General features: G+C 46.7%; 1 protein-coding gene across 1 annotated transcript; it reads right to left on the reverse strand.

The window, feature by feature from the left end:
- Nucleotides 1–3,791: 3,791 nt before the first annotated feature.
- LOC123180475 (probable LRR receptor-like serine/threonine-protein kinase At1g51860) lies at nt 3,792–11,643 on the reverse strand. The gene is made up of 13 exons (XM_044592536.1): nt 11,110–11,643; nt 10,781–11,008; nt 6,526–6,800; nt 6,267–6,405; nt 6,094–6,165; nt 5,927–5,998; nt 5,744–5,824; nt 5,472–5,635; nt 5,077–5,345; nt 4,854–4,980; nt 4,674–4,742; nt 4,383–4,575; nt 3,792–4,267 (listed from the first exon to the last, which is right to left on the reverse strand). Exons 1-13 carry the CDS (start codon nt 11,580–11,582, stop codon nt 3,928–3,930), a joined length of 2,502 nt encoding a protein of 833 aa, XP_044448471.1. The 5' UTR covers nt 11,583–11,643; the 3' UTR covers nt 3,792–3,927.
- Nucleotides 11,644–14,904: the final 3,261 nt, after the last annotated feature.

The following is a 14,904-nucleotide window of genomic DNA, read 5'->3' on the forward strand; positions in this document are numbered from 1 at the left end:
TTGTTGGGTGAAGCCATGTAAGACCCATGGTGCCTTGTTCCGAGCCAGCAAGCCATTGGAATTGAATTTGTGGTGGTAGATCCACTTGCCAGTGACCATATTTGTACCTGTAGGACGAGGAGCCAAACTCCAAGTGTCGTTCTTAATAAAAGCATTAAATTCATCACACATAGCACCATGCCAATTGGGGATTTTAGGGCTTGTTTATATGAGGAGAGGATGGGTGAGATGGTGGTGGTGGTTGTTAAAGTGAATGAACGACGTGGCTGGGCAAAGCCCCGCTTGGCTCTGGTCAGCATGCGATGTGAATCTAGTGGTGGTGTAACACGCACAACAAGGCATGGCATGGTGGGAGTGGATGGCGTGAGCTGCGAGGGAGAGTCGGTGGGTCCTGGGGCAGAGGGTGCAGGGGAGGTAGGCACGACAGACGAAGGGATCTGCGGGCGATCTGAGGGCGATCGGAAGTGGGGGCAGAAGGGAATCTGCATGCAACTGGTGGGAGGTGGACGCATGGGGAGCGGTAGGTGGGGCGCGAGACCCGGTCAACTCAGTGGTGGGTCAAGGGGACGTGTGGGGTGCACGGGGTGGGTCGATGCGAGACGAGGTGGAACTAGCGGGATTTCCGACGTCCGAGCTAGGTGGGCTGCTAATCCGGGAGCAAATCACACTGCACATGGGGATAGGGATAGGATCCGGTGCGGCTGGGCCAGTTGGGACCATGTCTGTGGGAGGGGTGTAGGGAAAGGTGGTTTCATCAAAAATAACATGCCTGAAGACAGTGACACGTCGACTTTGAAGATCAAGACATCGGTAGACCTTCTGCTCAAGGGGGTAACCGAGAAAAACACACCGTGTCGAGCATAGCGCTAATTTATGAGGACTTGTGGTGTAGAGATGGGGAAAACATAAACATCCGAAGGCACGGAGATGATCGTAGTTGGGTTGGACACCGGTGACGAGGAAGTAAGGCGTGTAGGGCTTGGAGGTGGTGTGGAGGAATTCGACCCAAAAAGGTGGGGGGAGGGAGCCATGAAGAAGAAGCATACGGACAACATCATTGGTGGTTCCAATCATGCGTTCAATTTATTTGGTCTTTTTAACAGCCCCGCCGGCTCAACACAGACTAGACATCCAAAAATGACCGACTTGCATGCGTTTGTATGTATTAGGTGTTTTGGAAATAGGGTTTGTGGTTGTAAATGGCAAAATTTGAGGTCCACCCGTTTACTGTCTATGGGTGCGCCCGGACATGTTTGTGGACGTTTGAGGGCCCAAATTCACTGGTTGTAGCAGTAGATGCTCTAACAGGATCCGTTGATTCGTTGTGTTCATGTGAGTTTGCCCCGGGGGAGTTGATCGATCCGATTCATCTAAAGGATGGCTTGGAGTGCAAGTGGGGAAAGAAGAAGGCGGCTGACACAGGGGTTGTCCGGCTGTTGCGGCTCTGCGCGCGTGTCCGCTGGTTTTGAAATTGAGCCCGTGTTGTATGTGGAAAACAATGTTGTGACGTGATCAAGGGGCTACACGTCGACGGTAGGAGAGGACTGACTTGCATTGGTGACCAAAACCGGGGCGGCGACCGACAAAACCAACTGCGAAAACGGCAACGTCCTCCTTTTGGAACGGCCCGCCACCTGATGCATCGTCGACGGGACGAGGCGCCCAATCCAACGCTCGCTTCTAAATGGACCAGCCCATCTGGCTTCTCCGTTCGCGGAAGCATGAACAGTTTTGGGAAGCTTCTAGAAGCAGCACAAATGCTTTTGTGAAGCTTCTAAAGCTTCCGACTTTTTTTTTGGTTTCTGGTTTCTTCGACTGGGTTTTCTTCGGTTTTTATTCTTTCTTTTTTCATTTTCATTTTCTCCTTTTTCTAGTTTTTCGTTTTACTGAACATTTCCTTAATTTCTTGATTTTTTTTCAAATTTGTGAACGTTTTCAAATTCTTGAACTTTTTTCAAATTCACGAACATTCTTTTCAAATTCCCAGAATTTTATTCAAATTGTGATTTTTTTCAGATTTGTGAACCTTTTTTTAAAATTGTTTCAGACCTTTTTTCAAATACATGATTTTTTAAATTCATGAACATTTTCAAATCCATGAGATTTTTTCGTACTCGTTAACTTTTTCAGTTTCATAAGCTGTTTTCAAATTTACGAACTTTTCTAGATCCATGTTTTTAAAAGATAATGGTTAAATTGGTCAACACTTGACCGACAACTGTTAATGGAGTGAACATATACCGGTTGTTTGAGCAAGGCGATTGAACAAAACCGGCTGCATGCGCGAGCGAGTGATCCGTGCGCTTGTTGGGCCAGCCCACGGAGGCGGTTGCAAGCGCCAGGTTTCGTACTGGCGCCTGAAGCGTCGATTAGGAATTGTCGGACAAAGCTTACTTGTAAGGGCCGGTGTCGACTGACACCATGCCGAAGGTAAATTTGGTCCAAAATTTCACTCCTAGCCAAAGGTGTTTGTTTGCTAGTTTATGGCCATCATATGTTCAAGTTGATTTCGGTTTTGGAGTAGTGGAGTAATATGGTAATATGAGTAGTGTGGTACATTTTCAGCTCTAGAGGATAGGTTGTGTCCCTTCACAAGTATCTATCTAGGGCAATATCAATAGTTGGTCCATCTGCTCAAAAGGTGCACTATGGAGCCTCATGCTTTGGTGGATCCTCGTTTTAGTAAGTAGTAGAGGCTCTTTGAATTTTGTGGGAATTTTCTAAGTGGAGAAAATATGGGTTGCTTTGTCAAGCCACATTATCAGGGACATTGTTTTCAGAAGAAAAGAAAATTTCTTTGGGAAGAGTGGCTTGGCTATGGGAAGAGGATTACGGTATATCCTTAGAGATATTTTTGGGTTGCTTGATGCACCTTTCTTCTGGCTAGAAACAAAGTGGTCAAGGAAAATTCAAATAAGGGCACAAAAAGCAAACGAGCCCCAAAAAATGAAAATGAAAAAAGAATCAGGGTATTACAACTTGTGACCACACGTTGCGGTTTAGCAACATGAATATCGCGTTTTACATGGTGGGGAACACAACCACCCAAAATTAAGTTATAATAGTTGTGCCGCTAATCAGTGAGGTGTTGTCCATCTTTAGCAACCACAAGCAAGACGGCTGTGTTGCAGTGTTCAAAAGCAACGTGATGGTGTCACCCCTTCTGGCGTCTTCTCCTTTGACAGGCTAGCACTGCGGTGGAAGGCAACGATGGCGTCAGCCATTGTAGGCACACACTCTCCAGGTGAAACCCCATGATCCAGTCGGATTAGACGATGTCGACATCTTGTTACCTTGTTAAAGGTGTCGGATCGAAGCCTGTTTTTAGGGTGATAGCCCTTGTTCTAACATCTGGCTGGGCCAGCCAATATTGGTGTTTGGGCTGTTATTCCTTCTTAAAGGTGTTGTTTTAGAGTGACGCACCCTTTATCTATTACTATATAGCTTCTAGGTTTTCGGTAGCATTTGAAGATGTTGCCACGTGGCTTGCCTATGCGGATGGCCTCCGACATGTTTCTTTTATTTTCCCGTGTCGAGTTTATCGGCCTCAATACTTAGCTTTGCTTGACATTGGTTCTATAATTAATAATACATGATTGTCTGCACCATCCAATGCAGAGGCCGAGGGTGTATCCTCATTAAAAAAACATGGATCACTTGAGTAGATTGAACACATTAAGTGTCTGAGAAGTAGTAAATTTACAAATTTTCCCATAAAAATCATCATCAGAAGACTAGCTACTTCCCTTGAAGATAAATAACACAACTTGTAGACGTGGGGTGATGGCAAGTCCTAGTTTCAGCCTTCACTTGGCGCTCACATGCTCCGTCTGAAATGTGGTGTTGATCTGTCTTGCATCGGTGGACATGTTAGTGTCATATCCCGTTGTAGCCGTTCAGGTTTCCAACACTCGCGGTCGTATAAAATCAAGCATTCACGTCGTTGCGCGCGGCCTCAAGCTTAAGGCACTCCTGTAGTTGTAACACCACGTCGGTCATTGTGGGCCGTTGCTCTGGTAGTTGGGCCGTGCATTTGAGCGCAGTCTCTGTGGCTTTCCACACGCTGTTGACATCATGATCGTTGTGCATGCGCACATCTACTATAGTTTCAATGTTGCCATGGGCGAGGCGCTGTCGCACCCACTGGACAATGCTCGTCGGCTCTGGATCGTTCAGGATGTGAGGTTGCCCTGTGATTATCTCGAGAAGCACCACACCGAAGCTAAACACGTCACTCTTGTTGGTTAGTTGAAATGTTGCTAGGTACCTACCAAAATATGAAATCCATTTGAGTGTCAAGTGAAGTATAGCACGTCATTTGTTAATAATAGGCAAGATGTTTTCACACTATAATCAATAGGAACATGCAATGGTGCACTTACTCAGGGGCAAGGTAACCGCGTGTGCCGACCACCCTGGCCGTGGACACATGGGTATCACCGTTGCTGTTGAAAGCCTTGAGCAGGCCAAAATCGGCGATCTTTGCCTCCAGGTTTGCATTCAGCAATATGTTGGACGTCTTCACATCCCTGTGGATGAGGGGCGGGTTGCATCCCTTGTGCAGATACTCTAGTCCTGCATGCATCAACATCACATCATCATGGACGATATCACCATTAATTTGAGCTTCCATGGTTAAGTTTGATGAAGAAAACCCAGATTAAAAAACTCACCTTGCGCGGATTGCAGTGCAATACGAAGAGTCTGTCTCCAGGTTAAACACCTTGCATTGTTCTCTCTCCCTGCAAAAGATCATCAGATAAGTAGCTTGCGCTAAGCTTTTTCATATTTGTCACTTAGAGCCTATATATAAATTATGTTCTGGGTGTTTACAAATTGAGTAATTTTCATACTTCTTAGATGTTCATGCAAGGCTCCTTCAGACATGTACTCGTAGACAAGGGCCATGTACTCCCTGTCCTTGCAGTAGCCAATCAAGGACACAAGATTCTTGTGATGAATCTTTGCCAAGGTCTGAGCCTAAACTAAGCCAAAAAGATCAATGCATAAGCATAGAGAACTCAAAACTAGTGTGCTTAGAGGAATCAATTATAGTTGTCAAGATCTTATTCACACCTCTGCTAGGAATTCTTGTACACCTTGATCTGAAGATTCAGAACGCAATTTGACAGCCACTTGTGTGCCATCCTCCAAAAATCCAGCATATACTTTCCCGAATCCTCCTCGGCCAATCACTCGCTCGAAGCCGTTTGTCACGGCCACCAGTTCATCATACTTGAACCGTCGATTGTCCAAACACAATGAATCGTGCTCGTTGTTGTTTTGGGAGTGCAAGGGCGTGATATTTGCCTCGTCTTGTGACTTGACGTGGTTGCTTGTTGTTCCTTTAGAGTTCAGAGGCCAAATTGTTACTTAATCACCTCACACTTGCACTCGTGTCTTTTCCAAAAAAAAAAAAAAACACTTGCACTCGTGTGCCCAGATTTATGTGTTTGAGAAAGCTAGCTCACCTTGCATTCTCCTTCGCATGCAAAGGAACATAATTGACAAAAGCACAATCACGGACACTGCAATTATTGGGGTAAGAACATAGACGACAACCTTAGAGCTGCTCTTATTTTTAGGAGGTTGGCAATAATTTCCATTCCCGCAGAGGTTTGGATTGTTACCATATCTAGCAAAATAAAAACATCAAGAAATCCTAGTATTCATTAGTTGAGGTATAAAAAGTTTATGATCATAGAACTATCATTGGAAAATTTTGATGCTAGAGGGTACCAACTTAAGTGTTAGGGAGCCATCTTGAGTTCTTTTTAGAAGTGCCGAAGGTATTGATCCACTGAGCTGATTGGTTGTGAAATCTCTGAAAGAAAATATTATATTTAACTGGTTAATTCATGTATGACGGAATGGATCTGAAAGCAACGTTTTCATCGATATGAAAACGACATCATGAATTACTTACAAAAACACAAGCGACGGCAATTGCGAAAGGCTCTCAGGAATTGAGCCCGTCAGATTGTTGTGTGACAAATCCCTGCCAATTAGTAAGGTCCCGGTAAAGAAAACAATAACTGCATACTTTAAGAAAACAATAACATGTTGGTTGGAATTGTTGGTTTAACTGCTTACAAGTACTGTAAACCTCTAAGACTGGCCAAAGAAGATGACACATTGCCACTGAGACCACTGGAAGATAGATTCCTGCAACAAGTATATGCACAGTTACAACTTAACTTAGTGCTACTTCAACTCTTCAGGTAGTTTTGAAAAATAAGAAATTTGATGAGAAACTTCTGACTCACAAGCCTGTGACAGTTGGTGGGCTAGAAGCAGCATAGCTACAACGCAATCCATTCCACACAAAATTCTTGGGCGCACATGGATCACCCATCCAGTTCTTCTTCACACGGTACTTTTCTCTGATGGCCGAGATGGCAGAAACTGTGGCATTCTCAGCAGCAACACATAAATCTATCAGGTTCATGGCGCTATATACATAAATCGTCTGAAATATGATCACCTCCCAACTAGTCCACATGCATTCTGTGCATAACTGCTTACCTTCTTGAACGGTAGTGGCTATGTTGGTGGTGGGGATGACAGAGTAGATCTCGGCAGCGTTGATGATCGGCGGAAGTGTCGAGTTCACGGTGGCATCCAGTGAGATGTTGTACTGGTTGGAAGCATAGACGGGTTTGGTGCTGTAAAGGGTGGTGGTCGAGAGGTTGTTTGGAGTGCAGCTACCGTTCATTAACCAAGATTTTCCGTTGAGAGAGATGTAGAACTGGCGAACACCGGTGGGCTGCAGCTCTGCGAAGTGCAGCATCCATACATACCTACATATATACAATCAAGACTTCTATTATCTGAGTATCTTAAATTTCAGCCACATTTCTAATCCATATGACCAGTTATCAGTATACTGCCATCTTCATCTTTAAGTCACTCCATATATAACCTCCAAACTGGAATTGCACTAACAAGTTACATACACTCGAAAGGTGTAGTTTTACGCTAGTAGCTAGTGCGCGATTTTTTGTGTGTGTGAGAATGTGCAATTTTAGTTCTGTGTACATTTCACAAAAAAGGGTATAATTATCGTCTTGGGTTATCCAACTATTGCTACCTGTATGTTTTTATCTTCGGAGAAGTTATGCTTTACTCGTCGCTTAACTATAACTTATTTTTGCGGGTGCGCTTTAACGATAGCTATATAGACATGATGTGACAAGTTACCTAAACTATTTTTCATCTACTGCTAAACTTTCTGTGCAGAATCACTTGGTTTTTCCTAGATCATCTTATTCAATTTTGTTATTTGAGAAAAATAGCAGGTGCACGCCTTACCTTTTTTTTAGACAGAAGACTCAAAGTGAGCCCTGCTAGATTGATAAACCCCTCGACCGGTTAGACACATCGTCATTCGGGTCAATGCGCCATCTAGGGAGTCTCACAACCCACAACGGCGAGCCATGGCGACGGCAAAGTGCCGTGCCGGCACGGCGCTTCCTCGTCAAATCACCTTTACTCATCACCTCTAGCTAACGTGCTACTGGCAGACTGCTCATCATCGTTATACAACAGAAAAAAGAGCTTCCTACTCTAGCTAGCCCATGACACGGGCTAAACCTAGCCCCTGCGTCGCTCCTCCCGCGGGCGACACGGGCGGCGCCGCCACTCCTTGCCGCTAGCCCTCCTCCTCCTCCCCTTCCCCGCCGCCGCCGGCCAGAGCCGCCGGGGCAAAGCCCCCCCGCGGTGGCTGGCGGCGGGGCCTTCTCCCCTCCTCGCGTTCGTGGCCTGCGGGAGCGGCCGGGCTGAGCGGAGGCGCCAGGGCGCGCGGATCCTGGCGGCGCGGCGGCGGCCCCATGCGCGGCTGCAGATGGGTCGATGCCGAGCTGTGTGGCGGCTGCGTGCGGGTCTCCTCATGGCGGCGGCCTTCGCCGGCGGCGGGGCGGCACGTGCGCGGCATCCGGCGAGGGGTGGGGACGCGGCCAAGGTGGCTTCTCGTGCGAGTACGCGGAGAAGAGGCTGCGGCGTGTGTCCTCGGGGAGGATGGCTATCCTCGCCCAGATCCGTCGGCGGCATGGCGGCGGAGGTCGCAGTGGCCGGTCAGCGGTGGCGTAACTTGGCCAGTGGCAGCGGCGAGGTTCCGTCTGGATCTCGGGGCGGCGGCCCTGGAGGGTGGTGGCTGGTGAAGCTAGGGCTTCCCGCGGCAGCATGGCGTGGTGCAGTCCCTGTCCAAGGCGGATCTGTGACGGCGATCTACTTTGGATTGGTTCGGATCAGAGACGGTGACGAGCGCGCGGGATCCTTCTCGGCGGCTCTCGGGGCTTGGCGAGGCGGGGTGGGAGCCCTCCTCCTAGGCTCCAGTGGTGGCACACTCAGGCAGTGGCCGGTGCGCCAGGGATCCCACGGTGGCACTGTTGCTGTGGTTGGTCGCCGGATCTAGGCCGCTAGATCTGGGGCTTTGAAGGCAGTCGAGACAGTGCACAGGTTGTTGGGTGGATTTCTTGGGACGGATCCGGGTGAAAACTTGGTCTTCGGTTGATGGCCGGAGCCGATGATGACGATGCCCTTATCATCGTGTCCTTCATGAAGGCATCATTGAGGTGAAGCTCCCAACTCCACTCAATACCTCCTGGGAAAACCCTAAATCAGCTGATCGGATGTTGGTGGCATTCATGTGTCGTAACCCTCTTTGGGGCTGCATTCTTGGAGGTGCACTCGGCTTCGCAGGACCAGCGGACGGTTTCTTTGGTCGAACGGTGCTTCATCCTACAGATTGATGGTGACGGATCTTGACGGCGTGGTACAATGCAGATTCGGAGTTCGATGTGGGAGGATGGCCTCGCGTAGGAGGACGGCGCTGTCTGGCGTCGTGGTCGCGTCGATGGCAGAGAGACCTGGCACGGTAGATGCAACAGTACAACTCTGAAGATGGACTCGTGACATGTGGCTGTGGCGGCCTCATACCCAGCAGGCGTCCTGATTGGGACCTCAGGTTTTAGATGTTTAGGTTTGGCTGCGATGTCTGTTTGGTATTAGGCCCAGGCTATCAGCGTGTCTTTATCAATTGGATAGGTGTAGCGACAGTTGTTGCTTAGACGATGACTTTAGTCTGGCTGTTGTATGACTTTGTAAGGTCTCGTGAGAATAATTAAAAAAGTGGCTGCATGCATCGTTTAGATACAGAGCCGGAGATCATCCTCCTTTTAAAAAAAAACAACAGAAAAAAGAGAGAAAATATATAGGAATTCCAACTAGAGTAGTTTCCCATATGCTAAAGGTGGAGGGTTTAATGATTTGCCTACGCTTATCTCAGCATCTCGGCTAGAAGCCTTAAAAAGGCAGTTTCTTGTAATAACCGACGGACTAGAAACTAGACGCATTTGTACAATGCAATGCCGATAGTGGATACAAATAGGCGAGAGTTGGCAGTCGACATACAACATGTGACCGACGGTCATAATGCATAATTTGCTGGTTCAGAAAATCTCACATCTATTTGGTAGTACTAGCAAAAGAGCCCGTACGTTGTAACGGGAAAAAAACACAACACACACTCTTAACCGAACAACCATCACTCAGGACCACAATAGATCCATCTTCTTTATTTTAGCGACGCATTATATTTGTGTTGACACTTATCCTTCTTCTCACCCTCGCCGGTGATGGCCTTAGTGTTCACACAAATCAAAACGTGTTAGAATGTGGTTAATCCTAAGACGTCTCTCTCTCCCTCTCTTCTCCTCTCCCTCTCTCGCTTTGTCCCACACTCGCGATGAGAAATCTGTTGTTTTTCCCTGTGACGTAATCAGAGGTATGCATGTGTAGTTCTCAATGTTTTCTTTTGCCTATATGATTATAGTGCGTGTTTATTTGCAATCCGAATCGCCGCCTGTATGAAAGAAAAATGGATCATGCGCTATAGTTATAAGTTTGCTTCTAAAACAATATTTAAAAAATATTTAACAGGTAAAATTAACATCATATACAGATTTCACACATTTTTCTAATCAAATTTCATATATAACATATTAAAATCGGAGTTACGGTTTAAAAGATATGTATAATTTTAAAAACCATTTGTTTGAATTAAATATTTTCCAAAATAATATTTATAAATACTTAACATGTTAAAATAATCTTATATTCATATTCTACATATTTTTCTAATCAAATTTCATATACAAGATGTTTAAATCGGAGTTACGGTTTAAAAGATATGGATAGTTTAGAAAAGCATTTGTTTGACTTAAATAAGATCCGTAGATGGAATACCTAAAAAGTCAGGGGGGGTTTTGAAAAACTGTAAAATAACGGTTCAGTGTGACTTAAATCTAAACCACGGTTTGATTTCATAAAAACGCAGGGGCTTTTTTGCAAATTGGCGCGACGGACGGGCAGAAACCCTACGTGCTTTATTATTAGATAGAGATAGAGATATAGCATCTGACAATCACAATACATACCGGCGGGTGTTGGTTGCATCAAACACTAAATTGTCCGAAGCTATTACCGACAGTGAGTTAGTAAATAAAGTAATGGTCAGTTATTTGAGAGGAAAGCCGGAGGTTTCCTCAAATAGCCGACAGACAGAGGGTGACGCAAGTCCGTGAAACAGATTGATCAAAAGCACGTAAACATTTAAGGCCAGTACTATACTGCATACCTGGGCTAAGATGATGGCTTGAGACTACCCTGATATACTACTTTGTAAGGTCTTTCTTTATGAATAATTAATAAAATGGTTGCATACATCGCGTAGATGCAAAGGCCGGGGTAATCCTTCTTTTCTAAAAAAGATACTGCATACCCGGGCTTTGGGTTGTTGGTGGTGCTGGCCTGGGCATCCCAGGTGAAGTCGATGGGGCTGGAGGAGTTGATGGGCGTGATGGCAGTCTGCATCACGGGCAACGGCGGCTCGAAAGTGTCGTTGCCGTTGGTGGCGCTGTTCTGCACCTTCTCAGTCGTCGAGATCACCGACCAAATTGTCGAGTTGCTCCATGGGGACCATATACGGTCGAACCGATCTTCTGGGTACCTGATCCATCATCACAATATATAAGCCATTATAAGATCGATGGAAACACACACGTGTGTGTGTGTGTGTGTGTGTGTGTTTTCTTCAACGTTCATGATTACCTAACGAATGTGGTATCACTTGCGCCAAAGTTGGTCCTGGACACCAGAACCAGCCCCTGTGACTCGTCGGCGTGAGGATAGAACTTGTTCTCCAGGGGCCTGACGTCCAGGCTAGAGATGAACGGCGTACCGGAGCCGGTGTTCACAAGGCACATGTGCATGGAGTCGCCAGGTACGACGGTGATGATCTCCGCCATCACGCCGGCTACCGAGACGTTGATGGTTTGCCAGTAGTTGACGCCGATGTGGAGGTCGAAGACGGGCAGCCGGTTGAGGCCGTCGTAGTTGCCGTAGATGAATCCCGCCCGGACGAGGTACTTGAGCCCGGACACGAGGGACCGGACCGTGTAGCAGCTACGCGCACCGGCGCTGCCGCCGGCGAAGCTCCGCACCGTGTGCCAGATCCTGCCTATCGATGGCTTGAGGTACTCGGCCGACAAATTGTGGTTAGTGCCCGTGTCGATGAAGCCCATGTCTGAGACGTACCGGAGTTTGGTGTCGTTATCCACGTAGCCGACGACATTTTCCGGCAGGCCGCAGTCGATGCTTACAAAACCTGTATACACGCACATGGGAAATTGGGAATACACGGGATATAGCTCACTTGCAGACATTGATGAGTGGAGTGGCAGATATTGATCGCCGAAATCAAACAAGGTACGATGTGCTCACCTAAGTTATCGACCTGGCCATGGGCTCCGCCGCCGGCGAGGCCGACGAAAAGCAACAGCAGCCACCGGCGGGCCGCCATTTCTCTTGCTCGTGGTGTCGGGCCCTCCACTAAGCTAGCTCTAACGTAGATCAAGGAATTTCTAATAAGTTATAGAAGTACTTACCAAGTTTGGGTAGATCACATGGGCCATGGGTTGACTTGCATGCAAGTCAGTCAACCGCCCTGCTGGGCTCGTGGCGTGGATACCCGGAGATCTCTGACTTTTTCCTGCGCGATTGTCGCGGTGACAGGCGATCCCTAGGGTTCCGCAGATTCTTGTGGACAAGCTAGCTCGAGCCAGTGTGTCCATGCACATTGGCTTCCAGAGCGTGCAGGTTGCATCGATCATGAACCGTAATAAACGTACTAACACGATAATGTGAGTCAAGTACTGCTCCAGACATGCGATGACTTGCGCCGTTTCCTGGTGTACGAGATCGGATAAAATCACATCACGCTAGGTTGAAATGAATGCTAAAGGGTACTAGTCCACATGATATAACATGCATTTGTGTTCACGCGGGTAGAATGTCTCCGATTCCAGCCAATCGCTCTGCCAACGAGCCCACGTTGCTTGGTAGAGATAGTAGTTGCGGAAACTAATTATACAAATCTAAAATTAAATTACAACAACAATAATAATAATTAGAGGAAAGATAAAGAAAGCCTCACTCTTCCAGTTCTTATGATGCACCTCGGATCTTCAAGAGTTCTATGTTCTTGGTCATCGTCTGGTGATCATGCATCCTTGTTTTGTGAGAATAAAATTACTCCCTTCGTGCAAAAATATAATAATTTTACTCTCAATCTTTTGGCGGTGTCATGAAGGTACATAGTTTTGTGTCCTCACAGATCCGATTATTCGGATTTGATGAAATTTATTTTAGCGTGTCAACCTTTGTTTTGTTGATTTGACTCTTTGTGCGGGGTGAAATCTTTCTTCAACACCATGTTGAAGATATCATCATTCAACGGCCTGCATTTCTAGATGATCATCTCCTGTCCAAGTACGTTCATCGATCAAGGTTTCCGTATTTTTGGTTGGACGACTCAAGGCGATGTGTTGCAGGGTGGAGACCCTAAGCATAGATCTTTCACGAATTGAAGGGGAATCCACGAAGAACGCGAAGAACCCGAAGAACAAGAGGGGAAACCACAAGAGGAAAACACTCAAGAACAAGTCCAATCACACACCCACTAGACTCACAACCACACAAGATCCACAAAGGCACAAGAACAACAAAGGGAAAGATACAAGGTAAAGTTTATCCCAAATCCAAAGTAGATGAGGTCTTGATGATCCTATGATGGGGATCCCTCTCCAAGAGGAGGCCTTGATATCCACAAGAAGATCTTCTCCAAGAGGAGGGCTTGATTTCCAGGAGGAGCTTCTCCAAGAGGAGGTCTAGATCTCCAAGAGGAGGAAGATGAGCAAAGCTCTCTCTTTATCTATCAAATACTTTGCTAACCCTAAAAACTGAGAGGAGCGCGGAATATATAGTCTGGGGGTGAAAGGGTATGGACCTCGATGGTAAGACGGGCTTTTTAGCCCAATTCGTAGCGAAACTAGGCCTACCGGACAGTCCAGTGCTAAGGACCGGACAGTCCGGTGAGGACAAATGCATTTTCATGCGCCACCGGGCTGTCCGCTGTGGGGACCGGACTGTCCGGTAGTGCAATTTCAGTGTGACCGGACTGTCCGCTATGGGGACCGGACTGTCCGGTAGTGCAATTTCGGCACGCTTCCTTTTCTTCATCTTCACGCTTCCGGTCAGCTCTTGGGTCTTGGGGTCCTACTCCTTGGCCTCCGGGAAGCTTCCTAGCTGCTTGGTGGCGGTTGCCCTCGTACCTAATGATGCACAATGTTCCATGATGATGTACAAACCAAGTCCAATGGATACTCCTCGTGTTCTAGAGTCCCATAGAAAGGAATCTCATGGTCGGTGTCGAGGTTGTAGTACCTCGTGGAAGTCGCGGACTTGAGCTTGGGGAGCTTCTCTTGAGCCTAGTCTTGAGGTGCTTGTTGGCAAAGATGTCGTATATCCGAAGGCGAAGATGCCTTGAATTCGCTTGACGAAGATGCCAAGGAGATGGTGAAGTCGTTGAGCGGTTGTTGGTGTTGAGCTCTTGACCTTCACGTTCGTGGTGGTGATGGTGTCGATGTCGATGTGATCTTGCTGGAGATGGTATCTCGGAAGGATGTGCACTAAAGCTTATGGAGTAGCTCGGTGAGGATAGTGACACAAAAATTTAATGCAAAATGTTAGCAAGAGTCAATAAAATTGAAAGAGATTCAAAAATTCGCAAGTGAAACAAGTAGACCAATAGCAAAGAATGGCACACGGAAACACACACACGGATAGATAAATGGGGTCGTGCAACCAAGGAATGAGCATAAAATGTGGAATCCACGGAAAACGCTCGTGTTGCACAACTCAAGAGAGACGTTAGCACGATTGCTCAATAGGCGGATACGACACTTGTGTACAACCTATAAGATGCAAAATGGATAAACTTTCTATCCCAAGTATGCTATTATGTATGGTTCTCGGTGTTTCGCACACGATGATCCAAGATGGTCAATATGGTAGTATGATATGCAATGTGGCGATGCTATGGCTATTGCTTACAAGCTATTTGTTTTCGGTTTTCTTAAAAGCTTATTCTCTTTTTTGTATTTCCATTATGCAAAATGCACAAACCAAGATAGCAATTGTGTATATGCGAGAACAATCTTGTGACACAAGAGATGATATGATGATACCAAGATGATGATACCAAGATGATATGGTATGTATGCAATGGAAGGTGCGGATCACTAATGTGCACAAGTAAAGTTACCGGCAATACTCAAATGGCTAGTCTCGATAGGCAAGTGACGCAAAATGGCTAGGGGTTAACAAAGCAATGGCAAGAAAGAATGTATAATGATGGGATACCACGATACCAAGATGATATAGAGGTTGCCGTTCTTGCTTACGGTTAGGGTGTCAAAATGGTGAAGGTGGACGATGTCGAATCCTTGTTGAAGTTGAGCGGCGGTGTTACCGATGTTGAACCGTTCCTAGTTAGCTGAAACACCC

This window comes from Triticum aestivum, chromosome 1A, assembly GCF_018294505.1.
Source record: "Triticum aestivum cultivar Chinese Spring chromosome 1A, IWGSC CS RefSeq v2.1, whole genome shotgun sequence".
Taxonomy (NCBI): Eukaryota; Viridiplantae; Streptophyta; class Magnoliopsida; order Poales; family Poaceae; genus Triticum; species Triticum aestivum.